Source organism: Lithobates pipiens, unplaced genomic scaffold (genome assembly GCF_037356315.1).
Source record: "Lithobates pipiens isolate NorthernLeopardFrog02 unplaced genomic scaffold, aLitPip1_a1.2 Scaffold_13, whole genome shotgun sequence".
NCBI lineage: Eukaryota > Metazoa > Chordata > Amphibia > Anura > Ranidae > Lithobates > Lithobates pipiens.
In genome coordinates, this window is record NW_027507718.1 from 381,014,122 (window position 1) to 381,039,599 (window position 25,478).

At 41.9% G+C, this 25,478-nt stretch overlaps 1 protein-coding gene across 13 annotated transcripts in view; it reads left to right on the plus strand.

The window, feature by feature from the left end:
- TENM3 (teneurin transmembrane protein 3) overlaps positions 1-25,478 on the plus strand; it is a 1,601,892-nt gene that overhangs the window by 712,164 nt on the left and 864,250 nt on the right. For all 13 annotated transcript variants that reach the window (XM_077477263.1, XM_077477264.1, XM_077477253.1 and 10 more), the window contains one exon: positions 21,634-21,684. In XM_077477263.1, coding sequence (XP_077333389.1) covers positions 21,634-21,684 — 51 coding nt within the window. The remainder of the gene's footprint in view (positions 1-21,633; positions 21,685-25,478) is intronic.

Genomic DNA, 25,478 nt, shown 5'->3' on the forward strand with positions numbered 1-25,478 from the left:
CGTAAATTCCAGAAAACGTACCTTAGTTTGTAGATGTGACAACTTTTGCGCAAACCAATAAATATACAATTATTGACTTTTTTTTTACCAAAGACATGTGGCTGAATACATTTTGGCCTAAATGTATGACTAAAATTGAGTTTATTGGATTTTTCTAATAACAAAAAGTAGAAAATATCATTTTTTTTCAAAATTTGCGGTCTTTTTACGTTTATATCGCAAAAAATAAAAATCGCAGAGGCAATCAAATACCATCAAAAGAAAGCTCTATTTGTGGGAAGAAAAGGACGCAAATTTTGTTTGGGTACAACATTGCATGTAGTGATGGACGAACTTCCGACGGGACGTTTCGCGAAAGCGAAATGCGAACGGACCCAAACGTTCGCGAAACCGAACGTTCGCCGCGGGCCCCATTGACTTCAATGGGAGGCGAACTTTGCAAACCTTCATGTCGAATTTGCGGCCACGTGGTAATTATTAGGGGGTAAAACGTAGTCCCACCATCTGGACAATGACATAATACATGTATGAGGTGAATTTGGGATCGATAACTACAAGCATTTTTATTTTATTTGGGAAATTGTTCTAACAATTCAGGACTATGGAGCTAATGAAGGCAATGGAGGAGAGGGAAGGTCAGGGACCAGGGTAGGCAAAGAAGAGGGTGCAGGAGATGATCACCAGCAGCGTGACATACCGGAATGACACATGCACCGTGATAGAGGCATCTGACAGCAGCACCGTAATACAGAGCACTGACAGCAGCACCGTGACATACAGCGCTGACAGCAGCACCGTGACATACAGCGCTGACAGCAGCACCGTGACATACAGCGCTGACAGCAGCACCGTGACATACAGCGCTGACAGCAGCACCGTGACATACAGCGCTGACAGCAGCACCGTGACATACAGCGCTGACAGCAGCACCGTGACATACAGCGCTGACAGCAGCACCGTGACATACAGCACTGACAGCAGCACCGTAAGCAGCCCCAGGAGGAAGTCAGCACAGCACAGGGATGGTGTGATCCCCTCATAATAAGAACCCCCAGGAGGAAGTCAGCACAGCACAGGGATAGTGTGATCCCTTCATAATAAGAACCCCCAGGAGGAAGTCAGCACAGCACAGGGATATCATAAGCAGCCCCAGTAGAAATATGACACCGCTCAACCTCTTCAAAGAGGAGGGTAGGGGCATATAGTACGGTGTGCTTTTTTGGGTCAAGGAAGTGAGCCAAATGAATTAAGAAGGTCTGTGTGCTTGATTAAAAAAATAGTTTATAGACATATACATGGTCTACTGGTCACATGTGTTGAATTCCTCCGAGATCCATGCCTCATTCATTTTTAGAAATGTGAGGTAGTTAACACTGTCGTGAGCTAGGCGAGTACGCTTATCGGTCACAATCCCCCCTGCTGCGCTGAACGTCCTTTCGGACAGGACACTGGATGAGGGGCAAGCCAACAGTTCGATTGCAAATTGGGCAAGCTCTGGCCAGAGGTCAAGCCTGCCCACCCAGTAGTCTAGGGGTTCATCACTCCTCAGAGCGTCCACATCGGCCGTTAACCCAATGTAGTCGGACACCTGACGGTCTAGGCGTTCCCTGATGCTGGATCCGGATGACACCTGTCGATGGGTCGGCTGAAAGAATGACCTCATATCCGAAGTCACCAACACATCTTCAAACCGGCCTCTTCTTGCAGGCGCTGTTGGATTGGTACCCGCAAATCCTTCTCTGGGAGTGGGAATTGCTCCTCTGCCAGCGCACGCAAAAGCAGAATGCAGCATTTCTCGAAGCAAGGCCTGGAAGTGCTGCATTCTGACAGCCCTCTGCGACGGCGGTAACATTTCCGCCATTTTGTGTTTGTACCGGGGGTCTAAGTACGTTGCCACCCAGTACTGGTCCTTGACCCTCATGCTTTTTATACGGGGGTCCCTATTAAAACACTGGAGCATGAAGGCCCCCATTTGCACTAAAGTGGAAGCGGTGTGGTGGCCTGGCTCCTGCTCATCATCCAGGATAATGTCGTCCTCTTCATTCTCCTCTCCCCATCCTCGCACAACAGGGATCCCAGAAAGGTTTAAAGCATGCTCTTCTTGCTCCTGCTCATCCGCCCCGGCACCATCCTCCTCTGACTCCTCATCAGACTCCTGTTGTTGACTTGTCTCAGATAGAGTAGCCCCCCCTGGGAATTCATCCAGCATTGCGACTTCCTCATCTTCCCGCTCCTGCTCCTCCACAGCCTGATCAATGACACGACGCAATGCACGCTCCAGAAAGAAGGCATAAGGTACCATGTCACTGATGGCGCCATGGCTGCGACTGACCAGTTTGGTGATCTCCTCAAATGGCCGCAGAAGTCTGCATGTGTCGCGCATGAGCAGCCACTGGCGCGGTGAAAAAAAACCCAGCTCCCCAGAACCGTTTCTTTCGCAGAGTTCATACAGGTAGACGTTAACTGCACGTTTCTGCTGGAGCAGCCTATCAAGCATATAGAAGGTTGAGTTCCATCGCGTCGGGCAATCGCAAATAAGACGTCTGACCGGCAGATGGTGTCGCCGCTGAATGTCAGCAAGGCGAGCCATGGCCGTGTAAGATCTTCTGAAATGGGCCGAGATTTTCCTTGCCTGCCGCAAGATGTCCTGGACCCCAGGGTATTTGACAAGGAATCGCTGCACGACCAAGTTTAAGACGTGTGCCATGCACGGCACGTGCGTGATTTTGCCCTGTTTCAATGCGCTAAGCAGATTGGCACCGTTGTCACACACCACTTTACCAACTGTCAAATTGAGCGGTGTTAGCCACTCATCTGCCTGTGAACGCAAAGCTGAAAGGAGTGCCGGGCCAGTGTGGCTCTTTGCTTCCAGGCACAACAGACGCAGCACGGCATGGCAACGTCTCACCTGGCATGTGGAATAGGTTCTGGGGAGCTTGGGCGGTGCAGCGGAAGAGACGCTAGCAGCGGAAAAGGAGGAGGCAGCTGAGGAGGAGAGGGAGGAGGATGGAGTAGGAGGAGGAGAAGAAGAGTCAGGCCTGCATGCAATCCGTGGCGGTAAAACCAAATCTACACGGGTGCCACGGGTTACATGCTTGACGGCCGTCAGAAGGTTCACCCAGTGGGCAGTAAAACTGATATACCTTCCCTGCCCGTGTTTGCTAGACCACGTGTCTGTGGTCAGATGTATCTTGGCACCGACACTGTGTGCCAGAGATACATTCACTTGCCGCTGAACATGGCCATATAGCTCTGGGATGCCCTTCTCTGAGAAATACTTCCTTCCTGGGACCTTCCATTGTGGTGTTCCAATGGCCACAAATTTGCGAAAGGCCTCCGAGTCCACCAGTTTATATGGCAGTAGTTGGCGGGCTATGAGTTCTGACAAGCCAGCCGCCAACCGTTGGGCAAGAGGGTTATCCGGCGTCATCATTTTTTTACGCTCAAACATTAGGCCCACGGAAGCCTGCCTTTTTGCAGAAAAATGTGAGCTTGGCGTGATGGAAGGTGGAGTGGAGGACAATTGTGAGGAGAGAGGAGAAGGAGAAGTAGAAGACGAGGCTGGACGGTGAGAGCCTGCAGTGTGGCTTTGTGTGTTCCGTTGCTCCCACTGGGCTCGGTGATGGCTGCTCATGTGCCTTCTTAAGGCGGTCGTCCCTAGGTGAGTATTGGGCTTACCGCGACTAACGCGTTGACTGCAAAGATTGCAGATGGCAACGCTATTGTCAGCAGCGGACACGTTAAAAAAAGCCCACACTGCGGAGCCATGTGCCGGTGTCCTGGGAGCGCCAGATGTGACCGTACATGGTCGATGACTCGCTCCTGATACATTTGCAGTCTGCTTTGTCCCTGCTGTGCAATGTAAGTCATTGCTGCTTCTCCTCCCTATCTGCTGGTCCATATCTCCCTCTGAACTCCCCTCCTCTTCCTCTCTTGTGGGCACCCACGTGACATCACTAGACACGTCATCATCAACGTCACCTTCCCCACCGCTATAAGTAGAGATCTCGGAGTAGGCAGCAACACCGGGGACCAACCTCCTCCTTGGGCTGATCTGGGTACTGTCGTCAGACTGCTGAGTAGCGCTTGTTGCTACCTCCTCTTCCTGATCCAATACCAAGAGTGGCTGCGCATCAGAAATGTCCTCTTGATATGGATCGGAAAATAATTCCAGTGACTCAAGCGGAAGGTATGTGGTGGTGGTGGTGGTGGTCGTGTTGTTGGTGGTAGTGTCTTTGGGGGTGCACATAGCAGAGAGTGAAGAAGAGGGTGCAGATCGAGAGGATGAGGAGGGTGCAGAAGAGTAAGGCTGAGCGAGCCACTCAACCAAGTCTGGTGCATCCTTTAAAGTAATTGAACGCACCTTCTGCAACTTCCCACTTTGGCTCAAGCCTGTTGCTCCTGCCCTACCCCTACCACCCCTGCGGAAGGGCCTGCCTCTTCCTCTGCCTGTCATTTTTTAAATGACCCTGTGACAAAACTCTTAGTCCCTATACCGATGAAGGACTGCTGCAGTATAGGGCAGCAGTCAGCAGTGGTGCACGTCAACCCTATCTATTGTGGACCGATAGCGGTCCTTACAGAACAGCAGACTGTACCGCACTCAAGCCTATGTACCGTAGCACCCTATACCAAGTTACCAGTCCTTATAAGAACTTTTGTGGACCAAGCAGGTTGTGTATTAGTGTTTAGCAGACTGTACGTCAGTCCCTATACCGCTGAAGGACTGCTGCAGTATAGGGCAGCGGTCAGCAGTGGTGCACGTCAACCCTATCTATTGTGGACCGATAGCGGTCCTTACAGAACAGCAGACTGTACCGCACTCAAGCCTATGTACCGTAGCACCCTATACCAAGTTACCAGTCCTTATAAGAACTTTTGTGGACCAAGCAGGTTGTGTATTAGTGTTTAGCAGACTGTACGTCAGTCCCTATACCGCTGAAGGACTGCTGCAGTATAGGGCAGCGGTCAGCAGTGGTGCACGTCAACCCTATCTATTGTGGACCGATAGCGGTCCTTACAGAACAGCAGACTGTACCGCACTCAAGCCTATGTACCGTAGCACCCTATACCAAGTTACCAGTCCTTATAAGAACTTTTGTGGAACAAGCAGGTTGTGTGTTAGTGATTAGCAGACTGTACGTCAGTCCCTATACCGCTGAAGGACTGCTGCAGTATAGGGCAGCGGTCAGCAGTGGTGCACGTCAACCCTATCTATTGTGGACCGATAGCGGTCCTTACAGAACAGCAGACTGTACCGCACTCAAGCCTATGTACCGTAGCACCCTATACCAAGTTACCAGTCCTTATAAGAACTTTTGTGGAACAAGTGAGTTGTGAATGTTTAGCAGACTGCAGCAGAAGGGCAGCAGTCAAGTATAATATCCTTTCTATATTTGGAAGAAAGAATATTATACATGTACAAGCCTATTACTGTACCACTGATACCAGTCCTGAAAAGAACCTTTGTGGAACTAATAATAACAGCAAGTCTTTAAAATTACCCTCACTGCCTGACAACACTGCTTCCTTCCTGTCCCTATACAAATTGGCAAAAAAAGAGAACGATTAGTGGTTACTGGAACAGCTCTTTTGTGGACCTTGATAGTAACAGCTAATGATGATGATGATGATGATGATGATGATGATGAAAGACTAATCTGGCTGTCCCTGTAGCATACACCGTCCTTTCCCTTTCTCTAAACTAACAAAAGACACTCAGGCTGCTGCAAGAATCAGCAGCACAGCAAACCTATCAACACCTAACACCTATACCAGTCCTGAAAAGAACTTTTGTGTACCAAATAGCTAGTGGTTTATCTCTCCCTACTCCACACAGGAACCTGTCCCTATCGTAACAGAAGAAAGAATGTAAAATGGCCACCGGATCGGGTGTATTTATAGGTTAGGGGGAATGTCCAAGTGTCCATGTGCTGTCATGTCTCAATTGGCTGTCCTGTATCACATGATAAACGTGTCACCAAAGGTTAAAGTTCTTGTATACATTAAACACGTAAGTCCGCCGCGGCGAACGACGGAAAAAGGCGTTCGAACGTGCGGACCGCGAATGTCGGAAATTCGCCGCGAAACGACCGCCGGGCGAAACGTTCGTCCATCACTAATTGCATGACCGCGCAATTACCAGTTAAAGCAGCGCAGTGCCAAAGTGTAAAAAGACCTCTGGTCATTTACCAGCAAAATGGTCCGGTCTGAAAGTGGTTAAAGAAGTAGCATACTTATCTTTTCAGGAGTCAGTGTTGAATCTTTGCTCTCTTGAAGAGTCCCAGACGCTACTATCTAAGGCTACATTCCCACTGCAGTGTTTTGAATCGTGGGCAGATTTGGCACGATTCTGCCTGCAATTTGAAAGCGCCAATGTGTGAATGACAAATCATGGGACTCACATTTGAGATGCCATTCATTTGAATGACACCTAAAATCACGATGTGGGTCTTCTGCGTTTGTCGCGTGATAAATCGGAGTTCAGGGGCTACTTTTGAGCGACACGCTTCACGAGATTCGGATTGCCGTGATTGCGGCACGATTTATCGTGTGACAATCGTGGCAGACCCACACTGCCATTTTAGGTGTCATTCAAAGTGAATGGAATCTTAAATGTGAGTCATTTACACATCGGCGCTTTCAAATCGTGGGCAAAAACGTTGAATGCAGCCTAGAACTTCTAGGTGTTATGGTTAGCATGTTCTCTGCTGGCTACTGTGGTTTCTCTTGCTAATTTCTACTGTGTCCTGTAGTGATGCAGGAGGTTGGTATGAGGAACTACAGTGTCCAGCAGGAGAACATGTTATATTACACAACCAGAGATGCTGGATAGCATTTAGCATATGGAGCTCTTCAAAAGAGCTAATTTTTTTTTGTTTTTGTTTTTAGCAGGGTACGTTTTCATATTTATTCAGTCGAGGAAGTAACAGTCATTTTGTGGATGAAGATGACTATTACGTTGTGGCTTTGTGTCGCTCAATAACTGCTTCCTTAGTTTGCAACTGTGCCTTTGACACAGATTCATTAAAATATGCCCATTTGGAAAAGACCAGAAAGCAGTTCATAGGAAAGCACAGTTGCATGCAAGCCTACACATACTTATGTCAGATCAAGGCCACTGCAGCTGAGTGAACATATGAGTATTGACTAAATTGTGGAAGTTGGAAAAAAATCTGATTATCCAGCAGTGGGCATATTTCATGCACATGCATGTGCAAATAATATGGCATCATGAATACTAATGAACACTCATTTGTAATAATGCTTTAGGGCTTATAACAAAATTACAGAAAGGAAAAATATGGAATAGATTATACATGAAATATATTGCTCTCTGATCCCATTAGTGTATTTTTAAGTGTCATTGTAGAGTTGCCAGCATCCTAATAAGTACAGTCAAACACATAACATAATCTGAGGTTCAGAAAGTAGTGGAGGAATTATTTTAATATTTATAGATAACTATTCTAATATAAGAATGGTTGATAGGCCAAACATTTATATCTGAGCTGCATATATTTATTTATTATTTAATTTGTTCTTATGTATGTTATTACTAAAAAGTATCCAGTATTTCATTTATTTCTATATATTGTTAATTTGCTGGAAACACTTCCAAAAATCTTTAAAAAATCTCAAAATACGGGTAAGGAGATCTCAGAACCTGTCTTAGGACCATACATGGTATAGTAACAAGCTGTATGCACCATCATGGGTAAGTTTGGTAGTCACACATGTATGTACTTGTGCAAGCCTTTTAAAGGCTGTGCAGTATTGAAGGGCTTCAGTAACCAAAACTGCAGTGTTTATCCTCATGACACATCACAGGAATTACCTCAATGGTTAACAGAGGACAGAATAAAAAAATAATTAGACTTGGGAAACTTAACTTTACTAAGTCACCGGGACCAGATGGCTTGCACCCGAGGGTACTTAGGGAACTCAGTCAAGTAATTGCCAGACCATTGTTCCTCATTTTTACTGACAGTCTACTGACTGGAATGGTACCAGCTGATTGGAGAAAAGCCAATGTAGAACCAATATCTTAAAAGGGCCCAAAATATATTCCTGGGAATTACAGACCAGTTAGCCTAACATCAATAGTATGCAAGCTCTTAGAGGGGGTGATAAGGAACTATATATATATGATTTTAGTAATGAGAACGGTATCATAATCAGCATGGATTCCTGAGGAATTGTTGCTGCTAAACCAATCTATTAACCTTCTATATGGAGGCGAGTTGCCATCTAGATGAAGGAAGGGCCGTAAACATGGTGTATCTGGATTTTGTACAAGCACTTGACAAAATTCCCCATAAACGTTTACTGTACAAAATAAGGTCTGTTGGCATGGACCATAGGATGGGTATATGGATTGAAAATTGGCTAGAAGGGTGAGTTCAGAAGGTGGCGATAAATGGGGAGTACTCGGAATGGTCCTGGGTGGGTAGTGGGGTCCCCCAGGGTTCTGTGCTGGGACCAATCCTATTTAATTTGTTCATAAACGACCTGGAGGATGGGGTAAACAGTTCAATCTCTGTATTTGTGGACTATACTAAGCTAAGCAGGGCAATATCTTCTCCGCAGGATGTGGAAACCTTGTAAAAAGACCTGAACAAATTAATGGGTTGGGCAACTACATGGCAAATTAGGTTTAATGTAGAAAAGTGTAAAATAATGCATTTGGTTGGCAAAAATATGAATGTAGGGGGATTCTGGGGGAATCTAGGATGGAAAAGGACCTGGGGGTCCTAGAAGATGATAGGCTCAACAATGGCATGGCCAAGCTGCTGCTAACAAAGCAAACAGAACATTGGCATGCATTAAAAAGGTGATAATAAAATGATAATTCTCCCACTCTACAAGACTCCAGCCGCATCTAGAGTATGCTGTCCAGTTCTGGGCACCAGTCCTCAGGAAGGATGTACTGTAAATGGAAGCACAACAAAGCCAATAAAGGGTCTGGAGGATATTAGTTATGAGGGAAGGTTGTGAGCACTGAACTTATTCTCTCTGGAGAAGAGATGCTTGAGAGGGGATATGATTTCAATTTACAAATACCGTACTGGTGACCCAACAATAGCAATAAAAAAAAAATTGTGGAAGGGAGTTTAACAAGACATGTGGCCGCTCATTAAAATTAGAAGAAATGAAGTTTAACCTTAAACTACGTTTCGGGTTCTTTACTGTAAGAGCGGCAAGGATATCGAATTACCTTCCACAGGTGGTGGTATCAGAGGGGAGCATTGATAGTGTCACGTACAGCCTTGAAATAAAGGACATCTACGAAGTAGCATTCGTCTTAATGTATGTTTACTTCAGGGTACACACTGTACAGAGGATCACACCTTCCAAGGGGATGTGATACAGAATACAATTTGGTACAGCTTTTTATAAGAAAATTATAACATCACAGTGTATGGCGAGCACAGGCCCAAATCACAAAATACACAACAGGGACTTTCCATTTCAACATTTCAACATAATTTATGGGAATATTATCTTTTATCATTTCATTGGCAGGACATTTCATGTCATCCTGAGAGCAAAAGACACAATCAATATACGTTTTGCAATACTTAACAAATACCAAAAGAATTCAGAAACATTTTTCTAAGAAATACATTTTTATATTAAAGGGAAACTCTGAGTAAATAACGATATATGTGCTACATATATTTTCATATCTTCACAGTCCCTCCTATGTTTAGAATTCTTTAGGTATTCTTCTTTAAACTTCTTCTGTGTCTTTGGGTTGATCTCCAGGTATACGGGCTACCATTTCAAGAGCAGTTCTGACTCGAGACCTTGAGGGCTCAAAAGAACCGGCATTAGTACAAGTCTTACAAATAGCGTTACAAGAAGTTGTAGTTATCTTCAAACAACATTTTCATAACATAGGTGCACATTTGATTATAAGGATTATACAGTAAGTACTATAATACCAACAATATAGAGAATACCATGTAAAATACCAGCGAACCATCCTCCTATGCTGGAAAACCAGTTGACAGGATTAAACCAAGAAAGCCAGATTTCCCAGTTACCTTCAACCCAAGCAGTTTCAGTGTGCTCTTTTCGAAAATTGAGCTTTAGCTGTTGCACCTGTTCCACATGTGAAATGATAGCGTCTTCTGCTTTAGTATCATTTCCATTGTAGTTGCAACAGCCAGTCCCCACTATGGTGCATATTCCTCCCTGACTTGCTGTGAGATAGTCCAGCACCAACCGATGCTGCAAAATCTCCTTTTTAACCATTTTTAACTCTGTGGCGAGAGCTACGAAGTTTCTATCATACAAGGCAGTAATGTTATCAATTAGATCTGCCAAATCTATGATGAAACTGAAAGCCTTTTTAATACAACATCTATTCACCCAGGGTATGGAGAATATTGGCTTGATTTCTCTATCATTGGATTCAACATCCTTGTCAATATCAGAATCCCTATTCTCATCAGGAACATCTTCCTCCCTCCCAGGGTCTACTTGAGAAGGTAGATCCCTTTTAAAGAAGTGTATTGTCACTCATGTACCAGGTGCCAGGTATGACTCTTCCAAAATAACAAACCCCCATGGAATTCAAAGGGATCCAAGTATAAGCTTTCAGGAGTAGCTGAACAGGCCTTATTGAAATTATATCCCTGTAAACAGATCAATAATTTCATGTTATTTTGTCTATAATGCTGGCGATGTGTGTAATCATGTAGTTCCTGATATCGATCCGAGCTCCATGCTGTATCCTTACCATCAAACCAATACTTGATCTCAGCATCATCCATGCATCTGGAATTTCCAACTGATTGGGTGGTACTCTGAAAACCCTGAGCAAGTAGCTCAGGTGAGTAGACTCGAGTAAAGTTTAAACAGACTGAGGGGGTTCTCATTGGAGCATTTGTGAACAATAGAAGTGAAACAACCCTGTCAACCATTGTCTTGCTTACATCATCGAAATGTGCATTGTTCTCTATTTCAGTCAGAGTGATGGGTATACCTAGCAATGGTATAGTCTTATGAGAGAAAGGTGCATGCGTGCATATCCAACAGTTAGTAATGTTCAACTTCTTTGCTGCTTGCAGGTGCATAGATACAAAGGAGTTATGAAAGGGTTCTGCTAATTTTGCATGCTACTCGTGTGTATCTCTTATTGGCCTTTGATCAGGAGTTAAACTCATTTCAAACTGTAGTTTTTCATTCATTACAGTAGCATTCAAAAGGTAAGTATCATGTAGCTTACCCTTTTCCTTATGGTATGTTCATTCAAATGCCATGATCGTAATCCATACCACCGCTCCACCACAGAGGATAACACTCCAGAGCTTCACATCAGGTGTAGGCCCCAAGAGATTCATTCTGCAATCTTCTTGCTCGGGCACTAGTAAGTGGTTGAGATGACCTGGAAAGCAAGGGCACAGAACAATACCTGCCAGCAGCAGACCGACCTGCATGTCCTTTTGGAGCTACAGTTCTTTTACAGTGTGAACCATGCACCCAATACCTGTAGTCTTTCAGCTTTACAGCAGTGGGAGATACAAGAATGATCTGAAATGGTACTTTCCAAAATGGGACAAAGTGGTCCGGGTGTGTGATTCTTGATGTACATCCAATCTCCTGACTTTAGTCCATGTGTTCCTTCACTTGTATCCACTGGTTGTCCTGCTTTGGCTCTGGAAAAAGTATCAGAAAATACATTTGCCAATTTGCGTACATAGTCTTTTATGGCATCTTGACCATTTAACAAAGCCACTGTCTCTGGTGGTACAAGGGTTGCAGGAAGTCTCTTAGGCGGTCGCCCAAATAGTATATCAAAGGGTGATAGTCCATGCTTCTCCTTAGGGGTGGTCCTAATGGTAGCTAAGGCTATTGGCAGTGCTTCTACCCATGTGCTTTTCCCATTAGCAGTTATCTTAGCCAGATACCTCTTTAAAGTTTGATTGCTGCGCTCCACCATTCCGCTAGCTTGTGGCCTATAAGGGGTGTGCAGCTGCTGTTTTATTCCCAGAATATTCACCACTTCTGCCATTAGCTTATTGTCAAAGTGTGTACCTCTATCGGAGAAGAAAACAGCCCCCACACCAAATCTTGGGATTAACTCTCTAGTAAGACATTTTACTACTGTTCGGGCATCATTTCTCGCAGTGGGGTATATTTCCACCCACCCTGAGAATTGGCACACGCAAACTAAAAGATACTTGAACCGACCACAGGGGGGCATATCTGAGAAATCAATCTGCACAATTTGAAACTGCTCCTCAGTATGTGGAATATGCTTTATAGGGGTGGGCACAGGTTTTCCAATGTTATGCATTTGACATATTGCACATTCATTAATCTGTTTAGCAGCATATGTATGAAAGCCTGGAGCCCACCAGTGTTTGTTCACCATCTGACACATCCCTCCTGTTGAGACATGGCAAGGCCCATGGCTCAAAGCAAACAAATAAGGAAACAGAGTTGGAGGAGCAACTATTTTTCCCTTCATAGTCCACAGGCCAACCTTATCACAAACAGCCCTGTAAGGCAGACAAAATGTGTAAATCAACAGGTAAATCAGTCATAAATAACATAGGCATGGCACTGGATGGCTATTCATAGATTGCTACTTTAGCATATTCATTATTTTGCTAAGAAATACATTTTTATATTAAAGGGGAACTCTGAGTAAGTAATGATATATGTGCTACATATATTTTCATATCTTCACAATAGTTTAAAAAAACTATTAGATAAGCACCTGACCGACCGCATCATACAGGGATATATAATGTAATACTGACATATAATCACACACATAGGTTGGACTTGATGGACTTGTGTCTTTTTTCAACCTCACCTAATATGTAACTATGTAAATATGTAAGTAGAGTCCCTATTATTTTTTTATAGGAAGTCCATCTTCCATTGGGACTAGCCATGGATGGCCATTCTATTGAAATAAGTAGGTATACTACCTTTAAGAGTACAGGGATTGTTTAACCGAAACATGTTGCTGCTGACCTCTCCTGAAATTGCTACTTGTGTGGCTGTTAAGATGACCCACTAGCTTGCATATGCTGAGTCACTGAACCAGAAGAAGTGTGCATGTTACAGATTCTGACACATCTCCAATGCCTAATGTTGCCTAATGCCTAATGTGCTTATCTGTCACTTTAAATGTTTTAAAGCCACAGATTCACTATGACAGCCAGGCAACCAGCATTATCAGAAGATGTCGGTCCCCTTATCTCTCCAATGACAAGTCTATTTAAGGCCATTTTTACATCTGCAAATGGGCCCCGCACTAAATACATGTGTGAACCCCAGCAGGGGTTCCTGGCGATTAGCTGTGGGAAGTAGCCCAATTGGAAGCAATAGGAGACTGCCAGCTTCCACAGCTAATTTTGGCCACTTGGATGTCCTGGTGCAGTGCCCATAGAGCAAAGGAGAGCGCACGCCAGCCCTAGTGTAATTTTGTTTATTAGTACGATTTATTAAAAGGATAAAAGGTTGCACTCACAAACATCCAGTATATTGTGGCATATCCATAAAAACCTCCTCTCCTGGTCTGCAGCAGTCCGTAGGGTCACAGCAGCTGGCGGTATTCATCAAAGGAACTGTTTACAAAGCCCGTCTACTTCCTAGTATTGGCCACCGCTCACAACACTCACTCGGAAACACCAGCGAGGTGTGATGACACTCAAAGGTTGGAGGAGGGGATGCGTTGTGACGTGGCTGACTCCTCTGATCAGCTTAGTGCGGTTGCTAAAGCAACAACATGTTTTGGAAGCGTTGCCTCCTTCTTCAGGTAACCACCCTCTTGCCCTGTAGTAGACTTATACACTGAAACCCCCCCGCCCATCGATATTGTCAGCCAATGGCGTCATGCAGACCAGGAGTAAGGAGTTCACAGGCATAAGATATCCACACAGTGGAGGGGGTTACTTAGCAACTGCATAATGTTTATATAACCATGTAAATTGTCAGCACTAGCTTTAGTTCATTAAAAGGACCTTTTTTAAAAAATGCTTAAAAATATATAATCATCAATATTTATACAAATAGCTATTAATAGCAAATAGGAAAAAAACATGCTACAGAAGTAAGATCATACATTTCAATAAATGTATATATTTAAAAAAAAGCAACAGCATTTTATATATACTACAAATGTTAAAAATATTAATATTATTATTTTTTTTAATCTATTTATTGAAATGTATGATCTTACTTCTGCAGCATGTTTTTTTTCCTATTTGCTATTAATAGTTATTAGTATAAATATTGATGATTATATATTTTTAAGCATTTTTAAAAAAAGGTCCTTTTAATTAACTAAAGCTAGTGCTGCCAATTTACATGGTTATACAGTATAAACATTATGCAGTTGCTAAGTAACCCCCTCCGCTGTGTGGATATCTTATGCCTTTGAACTCCTTACTCCTGGTCTGCATGACGCCATTGGCTGACGATATCGATGGGCGGGGGGGTTTCAGTGTATAAGTCCACTACAGGGCAAGAGGGCGGTACCTGAAAAAGGAGGCCACACTTCAAAAACATGTTGCCGCTTTAGCAACCGCACTAAGCTGATCGGAGGAGTCAGTCATGTCACGATGCATCCCCTCCTCCAACCTTGAGTGTCATCACACTTTGCCGGTGGGTCCGAGTGAGTGTTGTGAGCGGTGGCCAATACTAGGAAGTAGGCGGGTTTGTAGAAGTTCCTTTTATGGACACCGCAAGCTGCTGTGAGCCTACGGACTGCTGCAGACCAAGAGAGGTGGTTTTTATGGATATGCCACAATATACTGGATGTTTGTGAGTGCAACCTTTTATCCTTTTAATGAATCGTACTAATAAACTGAATTACACTAGGGCTGGCGTGCGCTCTCCTTTGCTCTATGTTTACAGATCTGTGTCTGCCACCCAGTGGATTTAATGGAGAGCTGCAACACCTACAGCGGAGCTCATACATTTAGACTGCTTGCTGTTGGATCAGAAATATTGGGGACAGTGCTTTATTTGGTTTGTTTTGATGTGTTTGGACTGGTGCAGTGACCACCTGAGTGTGATCAGCCCTAAGCGAAGACAGTCTGCGTTCCAGGTGAATCAAACTCACATGATCACTGCATGAGCAATTAAACGAGAGCAGCTATCTCCCATTGCTTTCAATGGGGCTGCCTCCTACAGCTAATTGCCAGGAACTCATGCTGAGGTTCTCGCATGTAATTGGTGTTGGGCCTATTCGGAAGTGTAAATATGGCCTTAATATCCCCTTAGCTACAAGGGCTGTTTGATGTTTCCATCTTTACTGAGAGGGTATTACTTGTCCTGGAAATTGTGTGGTATGTGTATAGTAAACAAGCGAGGGTCTGCATTGCTTGTGTGTGTTTTCTCTGGTAGTGTTCTATCTACATGTTCCTGAATACCACTTTAGCAATAAAGCAGCAGAACGGGCTTTATTTGTTTCCATTTATTCATTTTTACTGTTACCACAAGTCACAAGGAATTGTGGTGGGTAATTTACTAAGTCACCCCATACTTCTCTGGGAAATATTATCTCCTCTCTGGCTTCCACAGTTGTTTACTTTGTATATCAATCAAAGATAAAATGCCATCGGCATGAATGACTGAGTTGAGGGCTTGGGATATGCAAGCCAACTCTATGGAATCTCTGAACTTAGCCTTCCCATCCATCATAAGAATCTTTTAGGCTGTGATATCCATGGCAGTCATAAAACTGTCTAGATAATGAATAGACAGGGCTAACATGCAAGATAAAATATGCTATCTTCCTGCTCCCTGCTGCTGCTGCCTGGCCACTTTACCTGTTAGCAGACTACCTCTGCAGCTTCAAGTCTTATCTGCACTGTGTTTACACACCGATTACCACACACCGATTGTTTGGGTCAGGCTGGAAGAGTCCATGATTTATTTTGACCATTAACTCCACCTTCAGGCAATATTTAGGAGATGAATGTGTTACAAACATGTTGTACAATAGATTTAGACAAGTATCCCTATTTTTAGGATTTTTAGTTTTTTGTCTGAATAAAAAAATGTAGTTGTCAAATGATTTCCTTAATCTTATGTTCTTAACCCCTTACCAACCACCTAACACACATGTTTTGCAGCAGGGCGGATGGGCCTTAACACCCAGGTGCTGAATATATGCATCCACAGTGCACTACTGTTCCATGGTGAAAGTGTGCGCACTAAGCTCTCCCATAGATTTGGAGCTGGTGGAAGGGCCTCCCAATCATGTGACCATTGTGACATCCAGTCACAGTGTACACATGCACCAAAGAACTAGGAACTCCACATTTTCCTCATGTTGTTCAGATCCCCTTAAAGGGCTGACATAAGGCATCATGAGGTGTTCAACTGCAGACAGATGTCCAACTAATTTTTCCTGTGATTTGTTATGGCCAAGATCTCTTTTCACTTCTCTAGTGTAGCATGGTTTGTCCCCTAAAGGAACACATTTAGTACTGTAGTTAGGAAGTAGTGTATTACGGAACTTCCTGTCTTCTCAATCACAGGACTGGCTGTCACAGTGGTGACATGATCAGGAGCCCATCCTGCCATGACTGGAGACTGAGAGATGTGTATGAATGGAAGCACAGAATCTTGGCCACCCATGCACATATATGTGGTGTGTGGGCATAAATGCCCACTCTCTTTGTTATCACACATTTCTGTTACATGGGCAGCAAAGGGTTAAAGGGAAGGTATAATCTTTATAAAGTCTTAAAGTCTCATATAAAAACAATAGTTTTTTTTGTAAATAATCTTGTTTTTGTGTGGTAATGTTTTACACAGCTTTTTTTTTCTGTGTATAGTTTGTAATTATATATTTAAATGGGGACAGAAATATTTGCTCATTACATACATGGACACTGTATCTAACTTTGCAGTGCAACACAGTGCTTGTGCTTTACTCCTTCTTCCCCCAATGCAAAATTTCAAGCCAGCTGACCCATTGAATAAAATATTCCCTATATATTTGGTAAGCATTTAGGCAGTATATTTTGTAGCCAATCTACAAATATCTATATTTTATACAACTACCAATGCATGGCAAAGCAAGCATGTAAGAAATGTGAGAGGTTTGGAAAGCAAAGATAACTAAAAATAAATCAGGGTGCACACACACAATCATTTTCTCTCAACACACTGGTTGAAAAACTGACAGATCCCAGCATCCATACAAGTGATGTGGATGCAGGGATCTCTCCCTCGGTGTCTTTGTATTCAAACAGCGGGAACCCCCCCTCCCAGCCGAAAATACATACTGATCGAATGTTAGATTTCCAGATCATTCAACAGAAACTGGCTGTTGAACAGAGAGAAGGTTCCTGCTGCCGACTTGCAATACATGTGTACCCGGCTTAAGTGCTCACTGAAGATACACTGCACTTTTCCTGTGACATGCAATTAAATGTAGAAAAATCTTATTAAAAGGTCAAGTCTTACAGTAATACGATTCTAAAAACTGTAAAAGATATATTAGAGAAAAATAGATTGAAAAGCTGAATTTCCTTATAACATTCTCTCCCCTATAATGATGGTCATATGTGTGTACATTATAACTGGAAATAAAGGTTTTTCATGGTGCTGAAGTGGCAGAATAGAAATGATAGTGCTGTGCAAGTAAGAACAGACACCTTAGGATGCCTGCTAAAGATACTGTCATTACATTGGGGAAAATAATTATTTGATCCCCTGCAGATTTAGTAAATTTGCCCACTTACAAAGAAATTAAGGGTCTATCATTTTTATCATAGGTGTATTTTAACCACATAAGCCCCGGACCATTTTGCTGGTCAAAGACCAGACCACTTTTTGCGATTCGGCACTGCGTCGCTTTAACTGACAATTGAGCGGTCATGCCACGTGGCTCCCAAACAAAATTGACATCTTTTTTTCCCACAAATAGAGCTGCAAGCACGTGATGGCATGGTGACAGATTTAAAGGGACGTATCTGTACGCCCATGTGCCACTCCGTGCCATTCTGCCGACGTACGTCAACGTGCGCCGGTCGGGAAGTGGTTAAATGATAGAGATAGAATATGAACCAAAAATCCAGAAAGAAACACATAAAACAAATATTATAAATTGAGTTCCAGTTCAGTGAGTAAAATAAGTATTTGATCCCAAAGCAAAACATGACTTAATACTTGGTGGAGAAACCCTTATTGGCAAGCAAAGAGGTAAGATGCTTCTTGTAGTTGGTTACCAGGTTTGCAAACATCTCAGGAGGGATTTTGGTCCACTCTTCTTTACAGATCTTCTCTAAATCCTTAAGGTTTCTTTGCTGTCTCTTGGCAACTTGAAGTTTCAACTCCTTCCATACATTTTCTATAGGATTAAGGTCTGGAGATGGCTAGACCACTCTATGACCTTAATGTGCTTCTTCTTGAGCCACTCCTTTTTTGCCTTGGCAGTGTGTTTTGGGTCATTGTCATGCCATAGTGGGGCTTTCTCAATTTATCTACAAAAGTGGAAAAATGCTTTAATCTAGCCTTGCTGTTCTCTATTTTAGTTGTAGAAATAATCTGGGAATGCCTTATCCCAACCAGTGTTGACAATAAGGAGGTATCACTGGGCCTCTTGTATACATACTGTTTCCCGCCATGGCTCCCAGCTTATCATATTCCCTGGGCTGAGGGGGCCCCATCAGTTCATCCAGAGGGCTAGTGGACTGTAGATTGAGGGGGGCTTCTTTTAAATTTTCTTGCTCATCTGTGGACTTACATACTATCCTTTGCCGCATTTGATGAGAAGTCCCGGTTCTTTAAGTCCTGTTGCTGGCTTGGCAGATTGATTTGGCTTGGCTTGCCTTGCACACTGCCTGACCTGTGTAAGTGCTGAGGGAATCAGGCAGAAGAAAAGTTCTGGCAGACTGGCAGGCTTAGGGCAGCCGGGTTTGAAGTAATCAGTGCAGGCAGAGGCAGCATGTGATGTCCATCCACTCAGCAGCCAGCCCAGCAGTGCACACAAAGGGATCGCCAGCAATGGCGAATCTCAAGAAAGGTACAGTAATGACAGCACATACACCTTTCCCCATGCACTGATCGCTGCATATGTTCAAATATACAGCAGGGAGCAGCCAAATGTGATCATCGGTATCATCATGATGATAGTCACACGGTACTGGTGCTTTGAGCCACAGGCCTGAAGGAAGGACAGTGAAATACGCCCTTAAGCAGGCCAAAAATAGTTTGCATCTCGGCTGATTTAGCAGAGACCAGCCATGATTCAAACTGTGGGCAGGCTAATTGTACCCATGTCGATGTATGACTTAGGTACAACCAGCATGTTGTATTATATATATTATGTATTAGAACTGCTAGCAATAATACCTGTGTTTTCCAGGCAGGGAGAGCACCAATCAGCCAGGAGAACACACGAGATCTGCAGTCATTGATGATTGGGGGAATAGTTGATGATTTTTGTGCAGCTAAAATTATCACTGCTGTTCTGTTCACCCACAACCTGTCCCTATAGAGGAAAGAACATCTGTTTCTCCCTCACCTCTGCGATTAATGAAGTCAAAAGCTATGAAAATTACTTTACTTCCAGTATTAATTCTGTGTTTACCTAGCTGGTACCAGCCAGGAAAGCAGCCAATCAACCCGCTCTGTGTTCGATCAGTTGCCTTGGAGCGCAGGGGAGAGATCGGGGGTCCAAAACATCCCCGATCTCTCCATAAAGAAGCCCTGTCACTGCCCCAGTAATGACAAGGGATGGTTTTCTTCTGCTTTGATAGCAATAAAGTTAAACAAAAAAAAAATGTAAAAAAGCTATATTTCTAGCACCAGATCTGTCTAACTCTAAACTGGTAACCCATAAAGGCTTTTTAAAGCATCACTATCCCTTGCAGATGATGCTGCATTTTTTAAGGTGGGTGGGCAGGGTCATGGGCAGTGTTTTGAGGGCCCCTTCAGGTAGGCTGTACGAGGCCCCATGATTTCTAACAGTGGCCCTGATCCCAGGTTATGGGAACATTATACAAAAGCCATTGCTCATTCCACCTAAATACATTTCGAAGGACATGTACTGTAACTTGTTTTGAACATACATGCTTATGTGTCCACCAGACACACCCAGCATTTAACATATCTCCGGGAATGATGAACTATTGGTCATAAAATGTCAAACATTTCCAGAGCCTCAGAGCTATGAGACTTTGCAACAAGGCAGTGTAAAGTGCATTAATTACATACAAAGTACATTTGTTGTAGAATTAAAGTTCAACCTGCATCTGAGGCTTGGGGCAGTAGGAACAACAATCAGTTATTGGTTACTATGGGCCTGTGCACTTTCCAATTTTCCAATTTTGTTTTTGGTGTGTAGCAAAGTTCTAGATTGAACGTTTCTTTTATTCCTAGACTTTATGGATCTGGTCCACAATCCACACCAAATCCGTATCAGAGTAAAGTATAGTAGTAGCTATAATATAAGTTACAATTAACTTTTTTTTCTGCATCCGTGTGTAATGAAACTTGAAAGATAAACAAATAAGTACCAAGAGATTATCTTTACTCATAAACAAGTATCTCCCGTTGTTTATTTTAAAATGTATTATACCTCCGAGCACTTCTGAACAAAAAATATTTTCATGAATCTGCGTTATTAATCAGTAGCTTTATGTAAATATTTTAACACATTTGTGCTGCTTATATACCCCACCCTTGCTTTCCGTAGACCATATTCACAGCATATGTTAGAGATCAGTAGACTTGAATTCAATGCCTGGTGCTTAATTCCAGGGCTCATCATGTTTTAATTACACTGTGGCTCGATCAAAATGAGAGAGGTCTTTTCTCCAGGCTGATGGTGGCAAGGAATTATTGCATCTGTTTAACCCCATGATGTGTAACAAGTCATAAATCAATAATCCTGTTGTCAAGGCACTCCTGTATAGCAGCTGATGTATCTGTTATTAATATAACAATGTGGTTGGATGCAAAGGCTCAGAGCGAAATTTACTTTCTGCACATCTTGTTTTCATGCCTTGAATCTAGAAATCAGTTTTTTAGAGAAATGAGTGGAACGAACATCAAGTCATTTGTTTAAATATTAAAAACATATGCAGCCATTACAGTTGTTTTTGTGATACAACCTGGCAGCCCACACACCTTGTGTATTGTTAATTAACTGAAGGTGATGGGGCATACCGCTGAATTTTTTGCCTCGGGCAGAAAAAACAATACAAATATATTGTAATATTGATTTGGGACTGCCAAACGCACTATATTAAACAAATGACCCCATTTTTTTTTGTGCTAACTATAAGTACGATGGGAATATATTTAGAAATAGAGCTTAATGGCATAGAATAGAAAATCAGAAATGCTATGATCCAGGAAGTCGGGGCTTGAGGCTTTGTGCATAATATAGACCTACTTGCTGTGGCTAGATCTGGAAACAGGTTAAAGGTCTAATTTTCTAAGTACAAGCAGAATACAGTTTAAAGTTTTTAAAATGTCAGTAGTAATTTTTTATTTTTCTGTTTCTTCGTAATACTGTCTAAAATGTAAAATGAACACTGTAGTAGAATATGTCTCAGTGATGTAGCAAAGATAACACATGGGCCTGGCGTGCCACGTTTGACCCTTTTAAAAATGTTTGTTTTTTTCTTCCCCTGATTATAGAACCGTCATCTTTCTGTGTTTCTCAGGCAAAAGACACCTTGAGGATTACAAGTAAGTTATACCATGTCAGGCATTTCCATGCAGTGTAGGCATTGGACCTAAAAGATTGGATTAGTTAACCGAACAGAAACTCCGTCAGTCCAATGAGATGTATGTGTAATATTTTGTGGCACTTGGAGGGAGAAAGGATTGGAAAAAGCCATGTGATGGTTGAAGCCTAACTCCAGCCAATATTTTTAGGAGAAGTAGGACATGAAGTGGGGTGACATAAAACAATGCATACAACAGTTTTTGTTTTTAATATATGTTTTTATATGCAATAATACATTAGGATATTGTTTATTAATATTAAGTCATGGCAATCTGCTTATGTGATTATTTTTGACAATATTAGTTATTCTGTGAATTTAAGAATATCACATGCACAAGTTGTAAATTTACCCTATGCTTAGAGGGATTAGACTTTAAACAAGATTGTTAAATTATGAGAAGACTGGCATAGTACCTCAGGTGTAGCACCTATGGTACTAATACTAGATAGACTACTCTCTTAAGGTTAATCTACTTGCACCTTTTATTATTGTGGCGGGTATGCTCCATTGCATCTTTCTTACCCACACCAGAAAAAGGGTGGTTTTATGGTACCAGTCATTTTTAAATGGGTCTTATCAAGTGATATAATGTTGAGGTATTTTGATAAAAGAAAATCAGTGGTTAACTGCTTAATACAAACAAATCACAATATACAGTGGGTATAGAAAATAATCACCCCTTTTAAAATTATCAAATTTCGTTGCTTCGCAGCCTGAAATTAAGACAGACAGTTTTTGTTGTGTCCAGCTGTATTTACTAGTGCAACTTATAAAATCCAAGTGAAAGATATATCACCAACACGTCAGACAAAAATAAAAATAAAATAAAACAAAACAGAATGTCTGAGTTGGAAAAAGGATCACCCCCCTTATGTCAGTATTTTGTTGAACCACCTTTTACTTTATTGCAGCCTTTAGTCTGTTGGGATATGTCTCTACTAACTTTGCACGCCTAGCCTTTGCAATATTTGTCAACTCTTCTTTGCAGAAGTGCTCAAGTTCAGTTAAATTTGAGTAACTGTTTGTGGAATGCAGTCGTCAAGTCATTCCACAGATTTTCAATGGGGTTTAAGTCTGGGATCTGACTAAACCATACAAGGACATTCACCTTTTTCTCCTTCAACCACCAACCATAACAGTCTTTTCCATATGGCCTCTTCAAGGTGTGTTAAAGGTAGTCAGATGAGACTAAAATTGAATTATTTGGCCTCAACATAGCGATATGTCTGCTGAAATCCAATACAGCTCACCATTTGAATAACACCATTCCTACAGTAAAGCATGGAGGTGGTAATATCCTGTTATGGGGGTGTTTCTCTGCAGCAAAGACTGGAGCACTTGTCAGGACAAAAGAAAAATGGATGTGGAAAATCAGCGTCAAATTCTTGAGGAAAATCTGCTGCCCTCTGCCAGAAAGCTGTCAATGGCAAGTAAGTTTACCTTCCAACATGACAATGGCCCAAAGCACACAGCAAATATTACCACACAGTGGTTAAAGGAGAAAAAAATTACTGCCCTTGCATGGCCTGGTCAGAGCCCAGACTTATGTTATAAGTTTCACTAGTAAATACAAATGGATGAAACATAAAGTGTGTCTGTCCTCATTTTTAGGCTGCAAAGCAACACATTTTTAAAATTATTTTAGGGGGTGATTCTTTTCTATACCCACTGTATGTACTTGGAAATATGTCTGTATTATTCTGATACTTGCTCCTAATGGACACAGGCAACAATTAATAATAGTCAAATCAATCTCTACCAGCATCTGTTTGTAATTGTTATACATTTTTTGTATGGATTACCCCACTATTGGGGAAATTGTTTGGGCTTTGAGGGGTTTCTTTTATTTTGTTAGAATATGTTGGTTTATTTTTGTAAACCATATAAAACATTTATTTAAAAGAATGATTGTTAAGCAGTTAGGCATTGCAGTGGCTAAAGTAGTTTGCCTCTAGTGGCTAACATAAACATTTTTAAATTTTATATAATACAAAAAATATAAAAGGGCAAGTATGTCAAAATTAAAAAGTCACATCAAAATTACTTTAAGGAAAACACTGCAATTATACCGTCAAATATGTTTCCACTGGAAATACATATTTTTTCCCTTCAACTAATGTATAAAGCATCATGAACACCAAAAGTGAACACGTTGGCATTGCATATAAATAAAGGTTAGGTTAGGTTAATAAAGGGTTACTATAGGTTACGAAACATAAAACTAACCATTAATACTGTTCAGCATTTGTGCAGAATTGTAAATGTTCTTTATTCTAGAAGCTGTTATATTTAACATGGCATCTGAGATAAAAGGATTACATTTGCAAAGATAACTGTGTATGTAATGATTTGCCACTTTTAAAGGATTGTTCTTGAGAATCTTGTCATTTGTTTAAAGGCAGCTGCAACACAACATTTTAATGAGCACTACAGTTAGTCTTACTATTGGCCAAATGGTTATGCAATATCCATTTATCTAAAAGCTTTGCATAATTTTTTTTTCGCTAGCTAAGTCATTTTTCTCACACGCTGAAAGCTCTTTACTTCCTCTTGTTTTTCCCTCAGTTTTATTCATTTATTACTTTACTGACAAGACTATTGTTTTCTGTGTCTTCGTCTTTTTATCTGAACCTCGGTCTTGGTCTTTGGCGCAATAACTATTTACAATCTAGTAATATGTTTCAGCAAAGGGTGCTACTGACACACTTCCAAAATATGAGAGTTGTTTGATGTCTGAAGCCCCCAACAGCTGCCTCTTAGGGTGTGCCTGGTTCCACACGTTCCACTCGCATGCATTTGAATTGACGCCTTAGGCCTAATGTGTTCTTATAGGTCAAGGTTAAAATTAAAAAGTCATACATGACAAGGAGTTTGGTCATAGTTTCTTTCTCGTAAATGTCTTTATGATCATTCCCTTTAATATAGTCAAACAAAAATATGCAATGGGGTTGATTTACTAAAGGCAAATGGATTGTGCACTTTGCAAGTGCAGTTGCACTCATTTTCCCCAGAACTTAGTAAATGCGGTAAAGATCTGCTGCTTTCCCTCATCCAATCATATGCAAACAAAAATGCTTATTTTTTTTCTATTCTCCTTGCACTTGATTTGGGTATTCTTTACAAGGTGAAGCTTGACCACCACCCAAGAAAATGCAGGTGACTGCAAAGTGCACAGTTTAGTTTTCTACAGTAAATCCACCCCAGTGTCATGATGAGAGCTCGAAAGAAAGATTCAGCATGATCTGCACAAGTATTTTCATTTTCTATAGCAACCAATGATATATAATTTTTCCAGTATAGAAAAGGGAAGAATAAGAAAGAAACTGCTTGCTATGAACAATGAAAACAATTGGGATTTTTTGACACTTTGATAAACAAGCCACAGTGAGAAGGAGCAACAATTTTAATACTAAAAAATACAAATGGTAAAGCAATAAAATGTATATCTTAAAATATACTGAGTAGTATATTTTTTAAACTAATGTTAGGTACCTACATTTGTTCAAACATTCCCTGTAAACCTCTGTACTGTGATTAAAATCATATGTGTATAATTTTGCACAAAGATAAATGAATCTTGCTTTGTATATAGTTTGCAGAGATTTCATGTTGCAAAGTTTCCATGTTGATTCCCTTCTATTTATTACAAAGCCAGAACCCAGTTGGGAGAAGGTAGGTCCTTTTTTGGTTGTATAGCCATCTTTAGACCCCCAATAAATAGCAATCACACAGCCTGCTAGAATTGAGCCACAG